Source organism: Portunus trituberculatus, chromosome 25, assembly GCF_017591435.1.
Source record: "Portunus trituberculatus isolate SZX2019 chromosome 25, ASM1759143v1, whole genome shotgun sequence".
Classification (NCBI taxonomy): Eukaryota; Metazoa; Arthropoda; class Malacostraca; order Decapoda; family Portunidae; genus Portunus; species Portunus trituberculatus.
Genome location: NC_059279.1, coordinates 9369019 through 9387770, shown reverse-complemented (window position 1 = coordinate 9387770; position 18752 = coordinate 9369019). Strand labels below are relative to the sequence as shown.

Below are 18752 nucleotides of genomic sequence, written 5' to 3'. Positions count from 1 at the left end.
AGGACTTAAATGTTTTTATGTAAATGCCAGGAGTCTTAGGAACAAGAAGGACGAGTTATCTAGTTATATAGTTGAGGAGGACTTAGATGTTGTATGTGTCACAGAGGCATGGGTAAATGAGGAAAAGTTTAGGAAAATAGGAAAGAATATGAAGTAGATGGATACATTATGTATTTACACCAGAGAATTGGTAGGATAGGTGGAGGAGTAGTTATTTATGTAAAAAATCCTTCATTTCCAGTCAGGTTAATGGTATTAAGGTAGATAACAGAGTAGAGTCCTTATGGCTGGATGTTAGAGTAAACAAAAGTAAGGTTATTAGAGTAGGAGCTTTTATAGACCACCTAACCAGTCAGCAGATGTAGACAACCTTATGGTAGATGAGATAAATAGGGGTGTACTAGTCAGACAATTATCTTAGGGATTTTAATCTTAAGTCAGTAAACTGGGAGAGGATGGTAGGAGATGCTAGTGAAAATAAGTTTATGGAAAGTTTTCAGGATAACTATTTAGTGCAGATGGTAGATAAACCTACTAGGGGAGGAAGGTTTTAGACATAGTACTAACAAATATTGAGCATTGTTTAAAGGAAGTTGAGGTAGGAGAGACTTTAGCAAACAGTGACCATCATATAATTAGATTTATCATTAATTCCAGTAGGGATAATATAGTGAATAAGACTAGAGTCCCAAACTATCAGAAAGGCAATTATGGTAGGTTACGTCAGTTATTAGGAGAGGTAAACTGGGAAGATAGTTTTGGAAATAAAACTGCACAGGAGATGTGGGATATTTTTAAGGTTGTAGTAAAGGGTATAGTGATGCAGTGTATCCCTTACAAAGATATAAGGCAGAGAAACAGGAAGCCATTATGGTGGACTCATGAGATAGGTAGCCAGATCAGAGAGAAGAGGGCATAGAGAGTTGCAGAAAAGTGGGAAGATGTAGATTTGATTAGGTACAGACAGGTCAGGGATGATTTGAGTAAGGTTATAAAAAAGTAAAAGGCAGGCAGAGATAAAACTAGCTAGAGCTGGGAGTAAAGATCCCAAAAATTATATAGTTATTACAAGGTCAGTGATAAAAGAAATAAGGATAGGATTGGACCACTCAGAAAAGATGGTGTAGTAGTGGATCAAAATGAAGACATAGTAGAATTATTGAATGAACAATTTTCTTCAGTATTTACTAGGAAAGAATAGGAAATCCTGTTACAAACAGTGCGACGAGTAGTTTAAGAGCTTTAGAAAATATTGATATAAAACCGGGAATTATTAGGAAATTTATTCTTGAACTAGACGATAGGAAAGCTAGTGGTCCTGATGAGCTACATGCCAGAGTACTTAGGGAGGGTGTAGACAGTATTTCTGAAGCACTTAAGTTAATCTTTGAAAGATCACTTAGGTTTGCTGAGATACCTCAGGACTGGAAGTTAGCTAATGTTACTCCAATATTTAAAAAGGTAGGAAGGATGATGCGAATAATTATAGACCGATCAGTTTAACTAGTATAGTATGTAAGATACTAGAGAAAATCATTAAGGGTAGTATTTGGGAGCATTTAAATGAGAATAGATTAATTAGAGATACCCAACATGGCTTTAGATCAGGGAGGTCCTGTCTTACAAATTTGCTCGATATCTTAGAATATATTACCAAGGAGTTAGATGATGGAAATAGCATAGATGTTATATATCTAGATTAATCTATTTTTTGGTTAACGATGCAAAATTGAGTTAACGATCGGATTGACCAATCGATGATCGCAGGATAGTCTGTAGTAAAACACAACAGTCTTTCCGCTGTTTTGATTGTGCAACAACAACTCTATCACGCCGCTCTAAACTTCTTTGCTTATTTGTGATCAAGTGAACTTAGTGATGGCTTTAAGCGACCCGATTGTTCTCCAGAGATAAGGCTAAAAAATCGAGAAAGAGCATTGGCCTTGATATTAAGTTGAACATTGTGACTCGTCATGAGGGTGGTGAAGGGGTAAACTCTATTGCTCGTGCTTGGTTTATCTCAATCAACTGTATCAACAGTTCTCCAGAAAAAAGTACAAGTGAAGCAGCAGGCCAACCAAGTCACAAACCTGCACAAACACACAACAACTGTAACAGGAACCGACATGGAAAATTGGAGTTTGCTGAGGCTATGGATTGAAGACCACACAAGATGCCTTTTCACCCAACTACATTACTAAGGCACTGAGCCTGTGGGAGGACCTGAAACCAGAATTCAACATAGGCAGACAGTGTCCTTCAAGGCCAGTAAGGGGTGGTTTGAACGTTTCAAACATGTGGAGTCTACACAACCTCAAGGTTAGTAGGCAGCGATTGATCAACATGCAAACGCCTTCAAGCCTTTGCTTAAAGAGCGATCGAGGAAGGAGGTTATTCAGCAAGCAGGTTCTAAACTTTGACGAGACAGGCCTGTATTGAAGAAGATGTCATCGAGAACGTTTATAGCAAAGGAGGAGAAGTCGGCACCAGGATTCAAGGCATCTAAAGACAGGTTAACATTATTGGTAATGTCACGTGATCTTAAGCAAACCATGCCTTATTTACCATTCCCAAAACCCAAGAGCTCTGTCTGGCTATATTAAGGAATATTTGCCCGTAGTATGGAAGGCAAACAAAATGGATGATGACTGTTATCATGCAAAGTTACGTGACAGGATACCTCTCCAAATTCCTAAAAGAATATGCTGCCCAAAACAACATTGCTAACAGATTTCTTTGTGTGTGACAAGTAGCCACCAGAGAGCATGAATGACTCAGATAATATTGAGGTCATGTTTATGAAACACAACTGTCATCCAGCCGATGGACCAAGGAGTCATCGCTACTTTCAAGGCCTATTACCAGCGGCGCATGAAACAGCTGTTGGCCTGCATTGACATGACAAGCCACCATGAAACAATTTTGGAAGGATTATAACATTAAAAAGGGGATCGACAACATCGACGAGTCATGGAAGGAGGTGTCCAAGTCGGCAATGAATGGATGTTGGCGTAATTTGTGGCCTGAGTGCGTAACGTAAACAGGAAGTCCCTGTCGATGTTACAGCAGTAAGGAAAGACATCGTTCATATCTCCCATAAGGCAGGCTTCAATGAGGTGGACGAGAATGACACAAGAACTGCTGGACAGTCATTCTGAGCCTCTCTCCAACGACCTCATGGAGTTGGAGAAACAAAATACTTTGGAGGAAATGGAGGAGGACAAGGAGCCTGAAAGAATCTGTCAAGATTTTCGAGAGATTTTTAATCATATTAACCAGGCCATACATCTTCTCCAGGAGAATGAAACCCAAACCAAGTAATGGCGTGACTAATGCTATAGAAAATGACATGAAAGTGTATAAAGAACTATTTGAGGCAAAGAAAAGGATGGCAAACAGACAGTCATCTCATCTTTCTTCAAACCACTCACCAAGCAAATCCACATCCCAAGCAAATCTAATCAAGCAACTCCATCCACCTCCCAAGCTAATCCACCTCAAAAGCAATCCCATCTACTTCCATAGGAGTCATCTGTGATTTCAAAGTTGTCCTGCAAAAACTAACTTAAAACAACTATCCACCTAAAACAACTAACATCCAATCTATCCTTCACATCCAGTAACCTGAGTGACGATGAGGAGAGCCTGGATGACCCAACTGAAAACGTATTTCTCAAGAATTTGAAGGGTTTGAAGCAGCTGACCAGTTTGGGTGGGTGTCATGATGAGATTTAATCCTCCAAGGCCCTTGTGTCCTGGGGCACAACAACATACTGATATCACATCATCCTAAGTACTACCAATTCTAAAGGTGTAAATAACAACTAACAACATAGAAAGTGTCGTTTATTTCCATGCGAAATACATGTATGTAGTTGATAATTTCAAATCAGTTACATGGTTAGATTAGCGATCTGTTTTAAAAGTAACATGTTAACCAAGGGATACCTGTATATTACTAATGAGTTAGATGATGGAAATAGCATAGATGTTATATATCTAGATTTTAGCAAGGCGTTTGATAAGGTACCGCATAGGAGGCTAGTGTACAAATTGAGACCACATGGGATAGGGGGTAGGTTAGTTGATTGGATTAGTGAATGGCTTTCTGATAGGAAACAGAGACTAGTATTAAATGGGGCAATGTCTGAGTGGAAGGAAGTGGTTAGTGGGGTACCCCAAGGATCAGTGCTAGGACCTCTTCTTTTCTTGGTGTACATTAACAATTTAGATATAGGAATTAGTAGCAAAGTATCAAAGTTTGCAGATGAAACTAAGATAGCATGTGCAGTACAGGGTGAAAAGGACAATGATAGAGAGGCGGCTCACAAACGGTTCCGTAGCCATCCAACTGCTGAAACTCATGCCCTATATATTTCTGCCCGTAATCATGCCAAATCTATTCTCCAACTTACTAAAAACTCTTTCATCAATAGAAAATGTCAAAGTCTTTCCAATTTAACTCCTCTCGAGATTTCTGGCATCTAGCCAATAATATCTCTAACAACTTTACTTCTTCGTCTTTCCTCCTTTACTTCATCCAGATGGCTCTACAGCTGTCTCTTCTTTTTCTAAAGCTGAACTCTTCGCTCAAACCTTTGCTACCAACTCAACTTTGGATGATTCTGGGCATATTCCTCCTACTCCTCCACCCTCTGACTACTTCATCCCTAAAATTAAAATTCTTTATAAAGACGTTTTCCTGGCCCTCTCTGGCCTTGATTCTCGGAAGGCTTACGGTCCGGATGGAGTCCCTCCTGTTGTTCTCAAAACTGTGCTTGAACTCGCTCACTGCCTGGTCAAACTCTTTCATCTGTGTCTCTACTTCTATTTATCCTTCTTGCTGGAAGTTTGCTCACATTCAACCTGTCCCTAAAAAGGTGACCACTCCAATCCTTCTAACTACCGCCCTATAGCTTTGATTTCCTGCCTTTCTAAAGCCTTTGAGTCTATCCTTAATAGGAAGATAATGAGGCATCTATCAGCTCACAACCTTCTCTCTGATTGCCAGTATGGTTTCCGTAAAGGCAGATCTACTGGTGATCTTCTTACTTTCCTAACTGAATCTTGGTCATCCTCTTTAGGGACTTCGGTGAAACCTTTGCTGTCGGCCTTGACATATCGAAAGCCTTCGATAGAGTCTGGCACAAATCTTTAATTTCTAAACTACCCTCCTACGGATTCTATCCTTCTCTGTACCTTCATCTCCAGTTTCCTTTCCGATCGTTCTATTGCTGCTGTAGTAGACGGTCACTGTTCTTCCCTAAAACTATCAACAGTGGTGTTCCACAGGGTTCTGTCCTATCACCCACTCTCTTTCTATTATTCATCAATGATCTCCTAAATCTGACTCAATGCCCTATCCACTCCTATGCTGATGATACCACCCTGCATTATTCAACAGCGTTCAACAGACGCCCAACCCAACAACAATTAAATGACTCAAGGCGAGATGCTATAGGACGCCTAACTTCTGATCTTTCACTTGTTTCTGATTGGGGCAGAGAAAACCTGGTTTTGTTCAATGCCTCAAAACTCAATTTCTACAACTATCTACTCGACATAACCTTCCAGACAACTATCCTCTCTTCTTCAATAACACTCAACTTCCCTCTCCTCTACATTAAACACACTCGGTCTATCCTTCACTAAAAATCTAAACTGGAAATTTCACATCTCTACTCTTGCTAAATCAGCTTCCAAGAAGTTAGGTGTCCTATGGCGTCTTCGTCCATTTTTCTCTCCTCCCAGCTGCTTGCTCTGTACAAGGGCCTTATCCGCCCGTGTATGGAGTATGGCTCTCATGTCTGGGGATCCACACACAGCTTTACTAAACAAGGTGGAATCTAAAGCTTTTCGTCTTATCAACTCTTCTCCTCTAACTGACTGTCTTGATTCTTTAAGTCACCGCCGCAATGTTGCATCTTTATCTGTCTTCTACCGCTGTTTTCATGCTGTCTGCTCTTCTGAACTTGCTAACTGCATGCCTTCCCCTCCTGCGGCCTCGCTGCACAAGACTCTCTACTTCTTCTCATCCCTATTCTGTCCATCTTCCTAATGCAAGAGTTAACCAGTATCTTCACTCCTTCATTCCCTACACTGGTAAACTCTGGAACTCTCTACCTGTGTCTGTATTTCCACCTGCCTATGACTTAAACTCTTTCAAAAGAGGAGTGTCAAGACACCTCTTACGTTAACTGGACCCTCCTTTAGATTTTTTGTTTTTCTCTTTCTACTTTCCTCTTAACAGGGCCTGGCAACCAGCGGGATTTTTTTTTCCAACACTTTGTTTTCCCTTGGCCAGTGCCCTTGTAATGTAAAAAAAAAAAAAAAATACAGGGCCTCGGCTTTATGTCTGTGGTGGCCCCATCTCCATATCTACACTTATCCAATTTCTCTTTAAAACTATGCACACTGCTGTTGACACCACTCTCACTCAAACTGTTCCAAATCTCAACACATCTTATGGGAAACTATATTTTTAACATCTCTCAGACATCTTCCCTTCCTCAGTTTCTTACTATGCGATCTTGTGCTTCTAATGTCATATTCTTCTCTCAGGATTAGTTTCTCATTATCCACTTGATCCATTCCGTTAATCAATTTATAAACTTGTATCAGATCCCCTCTCTCTCTTCTCTGTTCCAGGGTTGGTAGATCCATAGCTTTTAGTCTTTCCTCATATGTCATCCCTTTAAATTCTGGAACCATTCTTGTAGCCATTTTTTGTAGTCCCTCCAATTTCTTTGTTTCTTTTTATTGGGGGTCCACACAACTCCTGCATATTCCAATCTAGCTCTTATTTTAGTACTTATTAATTTCTTTATCATTTCTTTGTCCATGTAGTGAAATGCTAATCCAATATTCCTTAGCAAATTATATGTCTTTCTGAAAATTCTATCAACATGGCTTACCGGTGGAGTATTTTCTTCCATCGTCACTCCCAAGTCCTTTTCCTTTTTTACTTTTTCTAGTTCTACTCCATCTCCCATCTTATAGATTCCCACTGGTTGTCTTTCACTCTTCCATTTCCATGACATGGCTTTTGTCCATATTGAATTCCATCTCCCACTTTTTACTCCATTTCCAGATCTTATTTAGGTCTTCCTGCAGTATTTCACAATACCGTGTGTGTGTGTGTGTGTGTGTTTGCTTGTGTTTGTGCTTGTGTTTGTGTTTGCTTTTAAGTCTCAGTTCTTGCAATTTTTTTCAGTGGGTCCTTTAATTTTTACGAAGTAATTTTGTGAGAAGCCTTATGAAAGTCAACTGTCACATATCCAGTATTTAGTTTAAATGAGTCTCTCTCTCTCTCTCTCTCTCTCTCTCTCTCTCTCTCTCTCTCTCTCTCTCTCTCTCTCTCTCTCTCTCTCTCTCTCTCTCTCTCTCTCTCTCTCTCTCTCTCTCTCTCTCTATATTTTGGACCATATTATTTTCAGGGAGGCTGGTCTTTCTTGGACCCAGACTCTGATGAGGAAGAGCATCAGGAAGAGGAGGAGGACTCAGAGGAGGATGGAGCATATGCCCCTTCTGATGAAGAGTTAGGGTCCGAAGAAGAGAGTGAAGATTACTCTGGGGAGTCTGAAATCTCTGACTCAGAGGAGTATAGTGAAGGTAATGCATACATATATGTGCGCAGGTTTTGTTGTGAGAGAAAGCAATTTATTGATTTGCAATCTCTGTAGCATTTGAATCTTCAACTTATTTTGTCTTGGACCTACTTCCAGCTGAATTCCCTTAATGTATGTTACTTCAGTGATTTTATTATCAGTTCTAGTTATAAGTATTGTCTCTTACTGGAAACTGAAATGAGCAATGAGTGCTCATTATTTTGTCTTATTTGTAAATGCTAGTAGAGAATAATAATCACAACATGGAAGCTTAACATAAGAAATATAAAATTATCAGATGAAATTAATTGTATACAGTAACTGAAGAAAATTATGAAACAAGATATCCTCTAGTAGCCATGATGAGGGCATGTAATAATTTTTTTATTTTTTTTATTTTCTTCTCTCCCTGTCCTATATTGCCTGTCGGTAACTTGAAGAGTATGGGAAGCACTGTTCAGCTTCCACCCATTAGTGGTGCAGGCAATTTTATTTATAGTGGTACCCATATTAGGGCCCATATCACCACCCAAGTGCATCTTTGGTGTAACCACCTAGAACCTGGGTATCATGGTGACATATAGGTAACTTTAAGCCACTTGACAAATGGCAAAGTATCAAGGCAATATGTGGTGGGATTTGAATCTACGTGTGAACGCCTGCCCAATCCCCACGCTCACCATCTTACCCACTATGCCACTGCCTCCCAGTAATATAACAGTATTATAACTTGCAGGTGATGCTTGTATACTGGCAACTGTATTCTGTATCAAGATTTAGGTTGCTGTTAGTTTCAGATGACTTCTCAGGTATTGGATGGGAGATGAATTGCAGGTCTATATTAAAAAAACAGTCTTAGTAACACTTGATACCATGTCTTAGCAAGGAAAAATTTATCCATCATTATATAACTTTGAAAAATGGACGACTATGTACTTTTTTCATAAATCTGCATGGAAGGCTTGGAATTGGTTGATTTTCTCTTAGTGGAGCTAATGATAGATGCTAGCACTGGTGATATAGATAGCTTTCCTACAACAACATCCCCATTAAAGGAATAATCTGTCCAGAAAAGGCATTCTGACTCAGAATTCATTAGAATATCTTTTGAATACATATGAATGCTTCCTATGCAGTTAAAAAAAAAAAAGAGAAAAAAAAGACAGAAATTGGGCCTTTATCCATTTAGCCTTGGTGTGGAGAGTGGTGAGCAAGTGGAAAATTCTCTTCTCTGTCACAGGCCTTACAGGATGTGTACATTTGTCAGTAACAGTTTTTTTTTAGATTTTCAATGTACAATATAAAATTTAAGATTTTCTCATATGCATTTTCAGTTTCTCAAACAAACATACTATACTTTAGTTTTAGTGAGTTAGTGTGGTTGAGTATCTTGAAAAATTGGTATTGCTTTCTTCCTCTTAATCATTTAACATCCTTCAGAATATGAATTACTTGCTTTAACAAATCAAGTTTCTATCCTAGACTCTACTGTCCTACCTGATTGGTCTTAGACAGTTTAAGCATGTCAGCAGTCTTTTTTAACCTGATATTTTTAAAAGCACCTTCTACACTCTTGACAGATCTTGGTAGTAGTGAAGAGTCTGGCAAAGACTGGTCAGATCTGGAGAGAGAAGCTGCCGAGGCTGACCGTGAGAGGAATGAATTTGAAGATGAGTACACCAAACAGAAGAAAGGCAGTAGTGGTTACAGGTAAAGTACAGTTTTTGTATATTAACTTCATTGTTGTTGGTTATCTACTCAACCTCAATCATACAATTAAATTCCTTAGAAATATGAGTAGCTGTTAGTCTATTAAGCATAATCCCAATATTTTTTTTTTCTTTTTTTTTTTTTTTTTTTAGGTCAAAGCTTTACATTTTACCCACTTTATTATTATGCTTTTCAGATCATTCTTTGTGATACATCATCATTTACACAATGTCAGGCATCAGAATTGAATTCATTTCTTACTTTTGAATGAATGAAATGAGGTGAATTTCTAATTTTTTCCCTTATACTTGTATTGAACTCTATCCTCAGTCCCAGCAACAGTATCTTGTCACAAACTACATTGATTTTCCATTCCACATTCAGATGCATCCTAACTACAAAGGTGGGACAGACATAGACCCTAAACATTTCCTTTTTTTCTCACAATAATTATTAATCCTATAAACATCTTATTATTATTTTTCTTCCTTAAAACATCAGTGCATTAAACCATTCAACCCTAATATTCATTTGTTTTTTTTTTTTTTTTTTTTACATTACAAGGGCACTGGCCAAGGGCAAACAAAGTGTTGGAAAAAAAAATCCCGCTGGTTGCCAGGCCCTGTTAAGAGGAAAGTAGAAAGAGAAAAACAAAAAATCTAAAAGGAGGGTCCAGTTAACGTAAGAGGTGTCTTGACACTCCTCTTTGAAAGAGTTTAAGTCATAGGCAGGTGGAAATACAGACACAGGTAGAGAGTTCCAGAGTTTACCAGTGTAGGGAATGAAGGAGTGAAGATACTGGTTAACTCTTGCATTAGGAAGATGGACAGAATAGGGATGAGAAGAAGTAGAGAGTCTTGTGCAGCGAGGCCGCAGGAGGGGGAAGGCATGCAGTTAGCAAGTTCAGAAGAGCAGACAGCATGAAAACAGCGGTAGAAGACAGATAAAGATGCAACATTGCGGCGGTGACTTAAAGAATCAAGACAGTCAGTTAGAGGAGAAGAGTTGATAAGACGAAAAGCTTTAGATTCCACCTTGTTTAGTAAAGCTGTGTGTGGATCCCCCAGACATGAGAGCCATACTCCATACACGGGCGGATAAGGCCCTTGTACAGAGCAAGCAGCTGGGAGGGAGAGAAAATGGACGAAGACGCCATAGGACACCTAACTTCTTGGAAGCTGATTTAGCAAGAGTAGAGATGTGAAATTTCCAGTTTAGATTTTTAGTGAAGGATAGACCGAGTGTGTTTAATGTAGAGGAGAGGGAAGTTGAGTGTTATTGAAGAAGAGAGGATAGTTGTCTGGAAGGTTATGTCGAGTAGATAGTTGTAGAAATTGAGTTTTTGAGGCATTGAACAAAACCAGGTTTTCTCTGCCCCAATCAGAAACAAGTGAAAGATCAGAAGTTAGGCGTCCTATAGCATCTCGCCTTGAGTCATTTAATTGTTGTTGGGTTGGGCGTCTGTTGAACGCTGTTGAATAATGCAGGTGGTATCATCAGCATAGGAGTGGATAGGGCATTGAGTCAGATTTAGGAGATCATTGATGAATAATAGAAAGAGAGTGGGTGATAGGACAGAACCCTGTGGAACACCACTGTTGATAGTTTTAGGGAAGAACAGTGACCGTCTACTACAGCAGCAATAGAACGATCGGAAAGGAAACTGGAGATGAAGGTACAGAGAGAAGGATAGAATCCGTAGGAGGGTAGTTTAGAAATTAAAGATTTGTGCCAGACTCTATCGAAGGCTTTCGATATGTCAAGGCCGACAGCAAAGGTTTCACCGAAGTCCCTAAAAGAGGATGACCAAGATTCAGTTAGGAAAGTAAGAAGATCACCAGTAGATCTGCCTTTACGGAAACCATACTGGCAATCAGAGAGAAGGTTGTGAGCTGATAGATGCCTCATTATCTTCCTATTAAGGATAGACTCAAAGGCTTTAGAAAGGCAGGAAATCAAAGCTATAGGGCGGTAGTTAGAAGGATTGGAGTGGTCACCTTTTTTAGGGACAGGTTGAATGTGAGCAAACTTCCAGCAAGAAGGATAAATAGAAGTAGAGAGACACAGATGAAAGAGTTTGACCAGGCAGTGAGCGAGTTCGGAAGCACAGTTTTTGAGAACAACAGGAGGGACTCCATCCGGACCGTAAGCCTTCCGAGAATCAAGGCCAGAGAGGGCCAGGAAAACGTCTTTATAAAGAATTTTAATTTTAGGGATGAAGTAGTCAGAGGGTGGAGGAGTAGGAGGAATATGCCCAGAATCATCCAAAGTTGAGTTGGTAGCAAAGGTTTGAGCGAAGAGTTCAGCTTTAGAAAAGAAGAGACAGCTGTAGAGCCATCTGGATGAAGTAAAGGAGGGAAAGACGAAGAAGTAAAGTTGTTAGAGATATTATTGGCTAGATGCCAGAAATCTCGAGAGGAGTTAGAATTGGAAAGACTTTGACATTTTCTATTGATGAAAGAGTTTTAGTAAGTTGGAGAATAGATTTGGCATGATTACGGGCAGAAATATATAGGGCATGAGTTTCAGCAGTTGGATGGCTACGGAACCGTTTGTGAGCCGCCTCTATCATTGACAGCACGAGAACAAGCAGAGTTAAACCAAGGCTTTTTAGCTTTAGGGTTAGAGAAAGTATGAGGAATGTATAGCTCCATGCCAGAGATAATCACCTCTGTTATGCGCTCGGCACAAAGAGAAGGATCTCTGACATGAAAACAATAATCATCCCAAGGGAAATCAGAATAGTACTGCCTTAGTTCCTCCCACTTAGCAGAGTTAAAATGCCAGAAGCACCTCCGCTTAGGCGGGTCCTGAGGCTGCACTGGAGTGATAGAACTGGTAACGGAAATTAGATTGTGGTCGGAGGAGCCCAACGGAGAGGAAAGTTTAACAGAGTAAGCAGAAGGGTTGGAGGTTAGGAAAAGATCAAGAATGTTGGGCGTGTCTCCAAGGCGGTCAGGAATACGGGTAGGGAACTTCACTAGCTGCTCTAGGTCATGAAGGATAGCAAAGTTGAAGGTTTGTTCACCAGGTTGGTCAGTGAAAGAAGATGAAAGCCAAAGCTGGTGGTGAACATTGAAATCCCTAAAATGGAGATCTCAGCAAAAGGAAAGTGAGATAAGATGTGCTCCACCTTGGAAGTCAAATAGTCAAAGAATTTTACATAGTCAGAGGAATTAGGTGAGAGGTATACAGCACAGATGAATTTAGTTAGAGAGTGACATTGAAGTCTTAGCCAGATGGTAGAAAATTCTGAAGATTCAAGATTGTGGGCACGAGAGCAGTGGTGTCGTTACGCACGTATGCGCAACATCCAGCTTTGGATTGAAAATGAGGATAGAGCAAGTAGGAGGAACAGAAAAGGGCTGCTGTCAGTAGTCACAGACAACTGTGTTTCGGTTAGGAAGAGAAGATGAGGTTTAGTAGAGGAGAGGTGGTGTTCCACAGATTGAAAATTAGAACGAAGGCCACGAATGTTGCAGAAATTGATAGTGAAAGTATTAGATGAAGTGTCAAGACACCCAAGGTCGACAGCAGAGGGGCAGTCCGACCTGGGGACATTTATGGTCCCTCCCAGAGGGGACTCTGAGGCAGGGCGTGGTGAAGCCATTATTAAATTTTGATTTGAAGAGAGTGTAAAAGTGTAAGGTGTTGTAGTGTAGTGTAGGAAGTAGTAGAAGTTGTCTTTAGAGGGCAGGCTGCAGCTGCTCAATTGTATAAATGAGACCACAAAGGAACCGGGAAGAGAGGACACGGGAATCACTCAGTCTGCAGCACTGCCTACATCCCCGTAAGTACCTCTCCTGGAGTATTCCACCGGGCGGCAGGTGACTACTATCCAATAGATTAGATGTATTTCATCTTAATCCTCTGATATATTCTCTGAAGAGGCTTTTCTCTGAGACACCTGGTTGTGATGTGTTCTTGATTGCCATAGTTATGGTGTTCTCTTATGGTTATAGTCAAAGACAGAATAGGTGAAAAGCAGGATGCAGTAAATATCTTCATTTCCTTTCTCAATATTTTGTAGAAGAGCTTCTCTAATTGTGAATAATGAGGCCATTTCCTTTCCTTTGTAGCAGTGGCAGACAGTGAAGATGTGTACTGGAGCATCTGAGGTGTCAGGTTCAACACGCTCTTTCTTTTAGAGCTGGCATCTTTCCTCTGCATATTCAACACCCATCCCATGGTTAGCAGTAGGTGAAAAGCAGGATGATAGTGCCATTTGAAGAGCCTGCAGCAACAACCTCTCTCTGACATAGTCTTGCTGGTGGCCTTGGTTGACACCACTCATAGACATACACTCGCTTTCAGTATTGCCATATGTCCACCAAAAAAAGTTAAGATTCTTGCCTTTTTTTTTCGTAGTTTTTTGAGTAAAAAAAAACTGATTCTGCTGATGTAAACAAACGCAGATGATTGAGTACGGGACCTTTAAATGGCATTTAAATGGAAACCAGTGCGCGTTTCGCCATAAAACTTCGTGAAATAATAGCTAACGTGTGTACTTACCACATATTTTTTTTCCACAAAAAACATTATTTTTCAAATTTTTTTGGTCTCTAAACCGGACGCTCCCCTTAATAGACTTTATTAACCAGGAAAAGTGATTTGTTGTATGATTTTATATGCCAGGAATATTATCTCATATTGATACATTTATTTTTAATACATTTAACAAAATAAACCAGGAGTATATGTAGTTTGGTAGTGCTTGATGACAGTGTTTGTGTACAATCACACCAGCTGATTGAGCCACACAGTGCAGACCATGCTGCCTCTTGATTCCACTACAGGCAACATGACAAATTTTACAGAGAACCTATTACTGCTGCAGAGTGTGGTTTAGTAATAGACTTGGTAAACCAGGAAAAGTGCTTCTAAATAAAAGCACAGATCACTGTATAATGTGGCCTTAACATGGGAAAGAGTTGCCACCTCCTTCAACTGTGCAGACTATGGGAAGAGGATAGTCCACCAGCTATCTACATAAAAGTGCATTTATCAAACCATAAAGACATACAACTAAGCTAAGTAGAATTCTGATAGAAAACTTAGGAAATGAAGATACGGTGATTGAAGCTGGCATTGGTTGGTGTTCCTGGGTTTGGTTCCAGTCACAGTTTTTGTAAAGTAGGTTATTTGAATGATAACCTATAGATCAGTGTTTCTCAACCTTTGTTGGTTGGCGGCGCACTAAAGACATGTTTTTAATTTGGCGATGCACCATCTCTTTAGTTTCATAATTAATTAACCTTTTACTCTTTCACGGACAGTGTTAACCATAATATCTCGGTTACACAATATTATTGATAAAATGATAGCTACAAATAAACAGCAGGAAACAGTGTGTACTGTAAATAAACTATTATTACAAAAAATACATACCTTATAAATGAGACACCTGTGCCTGCCTGGATTTACATATCCTCTCTATGTTGGGAGGGACAGTTGACAGACACACTCTCATTTCCTCTTCAACAGAGAGCAATTTATATCTTTTCTTAGTTTTTATATTTGTTAGTGCTGAAAATCCCAGTTCACACAAATATGAGGTTAAAAACTGCAAGAGTATTTTCTGGGCCTTTTTTGAAATATGTGGGTGTTGTTTTTCCATTTCAATCCAAAAACCTTATAATGGTAATCCTGGCATCACGGGTCTGCAGGGTGATGTTGAAAACAGAATGATGTAGTACAGGTAAAAATTCACTCTGAACGTTCCGACTCAGATAAGAAAAACATTAATTAAACTTTTAACTGCTACTTGCTTACTGATATGGCAGCTCAGGAATGCTAGCTGACTGCAGCTCTGATGGACGGGTACAGGACGTGTCCGAGTACTCGCGGTGCACCTATGTGATCCCCACGGAGCACTTGTGGTTGAGAAACGCTGCTATAGATATTTATTTTTCTGAAATCAATCAGTTTACAAAAGAACAAATAATAATAAATATTAAGGTAGAATTTATGCGAAGGTAATGACGAAGACATGGGTCTTGGTTCACCTTCACGGCGAAGGTAAATCCTTCCTGATTATTACCTTCCCAAGCTGCAGGAAGGCAGTGTTCACTTTTAAGAATACTGATTTCTCTCGGACGGTATCTTTCAACTGATGAAGGTGGAAGGTATTGTTTGAGAATCTGGTCGAAAGTGTCTCAGTGCAGTTCTCACCAGAAGCAGTGTGAGTGCGTGTGACATCATAGAGTTGAATTAACCCACATTACAGTAATAGTCCGCTTAACGAACGTTCGTCTAACAAATTTCCAGTTTAACGTACTATATAAAGTTAGACCAAAGTCAGCATAACGTACAACCACATTCGTTTTAGCAAATTTTCTGGGTTTGAATTTGCCAGTGAGGGACCGAACGTGGCAGCTTCGCTGTGATTGGCTGGCTCCCTGCCTCTGTCTCTAGCGCTCCTGGTGCTGGTATTGGTTGCCTTTGTCTCACTCTCTCCCGCTTCGCAGAATGAAGAGGTTGACCTGTATTTCTTCTCCGCTTAACAACGTGTTTTCGCCGCTTAACATGTTACCCGCTTTAGTGCAATACACTAGACTCTGCCTCACTGCAGCGAACTTTGATCTGTTCCTGCACAAATTACAGTGGAGCTATCAGTGAGAGAATTTGTACGTAGCTCCTCTAACTTCCAATGACTCATATGACATCATAATAGTAGTGGTACACCGATGGCCCAATACGCTGCGAAACATATATATATATATATATAATATTTTTTTTTAACCCATGTGGTATGTTGGGGACCAGCCCAGAATGCATCCTCCCTATTTCCATTGTTTCCTATGGAAAAATTATGTACGCTTAACGAATTTTCGCTCTATGAACAGCTTTGACACCCCCTATCCTGTTCGTTAAGCTGAGTATTGCAGTGAATAAATTGCACTATTTTATTATATTTCCTTAAATATCAAGTCACTTTAAATTGATATCACGTTATTCAAACTCACTTTAATTGAGAGTTGACTGTATATTTAATATTTTAAACAAAATTATATGGTAATGATAGCTTGAACAGTTTCACAATGCGAAACAATTTACCACATGATCATCCATGCTAAGATATCAGGTGAATCTCCATTCATACATACTCTTTGCTGGCATTTTCTGTGAATGTAAAATAGTACATTGATATTTGATACATGCAAGTTCAAAATATCTTAATTTGCTCACATAAGGCTAACCTAAATGTATTTTGTGAGAAAAAAAAATTGTTATTGTTTAATTAAGTAGTCATGCTGGTGTGACTAGTTGGTGAGGTATGGTGGCTGACTTGCTCTAGAGGGCAGCAGGTGCAAATGTTTTCCCACACTTTCTTCACCTATAATTAACCTTTTCCCCTTTCTGATCTTAAAGTTAATCCTCTGATAGCTAATTATCATTTTAAATCACAGATTTTGGGTGTATCTTCTCAGAAGCAATTAGCAGCTTTGGGCTGTCACTCAAAGAAGATTTACCCTGACTGATTTTTTTTGGTGTCCATGTCCTGAGTTTTCTTCTGTAAGATTCAAAATACATATGAATATACAGACATGATATGGTAGAAAAAACATTTGAACTTAACGTTTAAGTTCTAAAATTTTGCATGTTTAATCATGTTTGATACTTTTATTTCACGTGGATATGTGGACAGGCACATTTTTTCTGCCAAACGTGAAACTTATTTCCCTCTCTCTACTGAGACAAAAATGCATTTCCTTCACAGATACAAAAAAAATTCATAGACACTGAAGTTGTACAATTAAAAACAAAAAAATGCTTATGACTTCTGCTGCAGTAAATTGTTACTGAGATACAGGTTAAACAGGACACTGTGTGAGCATGTCATTCTGTGGAGCTATACTGCCACTGTGCATCAGTCTCACATTCCCTCCATTGATTTTTAGTTGGTTTACCATATATTTTCATTTTATATTTTACAATTTATCTTCTAAATATGCTTTATTGTTGCTTTAGTACTTTATTATTATGAAATGGTGCTGGAATGAATAATAATTAGAGGTATCAAATGTGGGTCTTAGATCAAAACCCATTATAATTAATAGTATGATTAGAGATGTACCGATACCAAAATTTTGGCCGATTCCGATACTGATACCACCTAATTGGGCCAATACCGATACTACTACTTATAGTGTTATAGTGATTACTGCACTGGACACCAGGATGAGGTGGTGGACGGCGAGCATTATCAGAAGGGAGGCTTTGTTTTGGGGGATGCTGTAAGTCCTTCTGAGAACGTTTGTGAAATAGGAGCGATTCTAGAAGCTTTTTGAAGCCATTTGCAAAGGTAAATTACTCAGTAATTAGAATGAATATCTTCTCAGTCTTCAGTTATTTTAAATTCTTCTTACTGCTTTAGCTCTTGGTCTTGTGCATTTTCATTATTAATTTTATTGACGATATTTTGGCGATCAAAAATATTTTTAAAATTATTAAAATTGTAAAACAGACACAAAATATTAGCAAAAGAAACTCATTTTGTTGTGTATGTTTCTCTTTAATTAAATCTGACATCCTTTGATATTAATTCATTAGACATTAGTAGACCAATTCAGAAAAAATGAGCTTTCACCTAATCTTTTCAATTAAATAGAAAAAATTTAGTTTATTCTAAATTTCTAGTGTATTGCTATGATTTTAAATAATTAATATGCAACAAATTATACACAATGCACATGATTACAAAACAGAATCGTTACTTTCTTAGTTATGGAATTCTTACATCCTTACGTTAACACAAGTAAATTAATATACATATATAATTTGAGCTTCCACCTATTCCATTATGATATCTTGGAAAAGGCTAGCACTTGCACTGATAATTATAAATTAAATAAGAACATGCTGTTATTTACAATAATGCAAAATGCCTAACTATATATATATATATATATATATATATATATATATATATATATATATATATATATATATATATATATACCAAATCATTTTGTTGGATTCTCAATATCTGAAGTTTGACATTCTTAGATTATAGTTCAAAAACATAAGTTTTTCACCTGTCTGAACTTTGTGTGGGTGGAGGAGCAGCGTCTGACTGAGAGACAGTGAGAATGCGTGGTGAACCATGACCGAACGTGTGACAGGATGCCAGAGTTCAGCCTATACCCGTTTCATACACGTCCAATTTAGAGGTTGTGGCTTATTACCACAGAAAACAGTATTCTATGACATACGGTAATCACCACGGAAACTTAATACGCCGTATTATATTAATTTGGTATCATCAATATCTTATATCGAATATATCACTATGTAGTAAATTCCTTTTAGGTATCGGAAGTATCGGCATAAAATAAACCGATACCGATACCCAAAAAATGGGCTGATACCGCCGATTCCGATACCGATACCAATCCATCGGTACATCTCTAAGTATGATAGCTTTGATACATG

General features: G+C 38.8%; 1 protein-coding gene across 1 annotated transcript in view; it reads left to right on the top strand.

Moving 5' to 3' along the window:
* Positions 1-18752, top strand: part of LOC123508984 (FACT complex subunit spt16-like) — a gene marked incomplete in the record, with an annotated part of 182272 nt that overhangs the window by 146921 nt on the left and 16599 nt on the right. Inside the window, 2 exon segments of the mRNA XM_045263088.1 lie at positions 7437-7611; positions 9188-9317. Of these exon segments, the coding sequence (XP_045119023.1) occupies positions 7437-7611; positions 9188-9317 (305 nt within the window).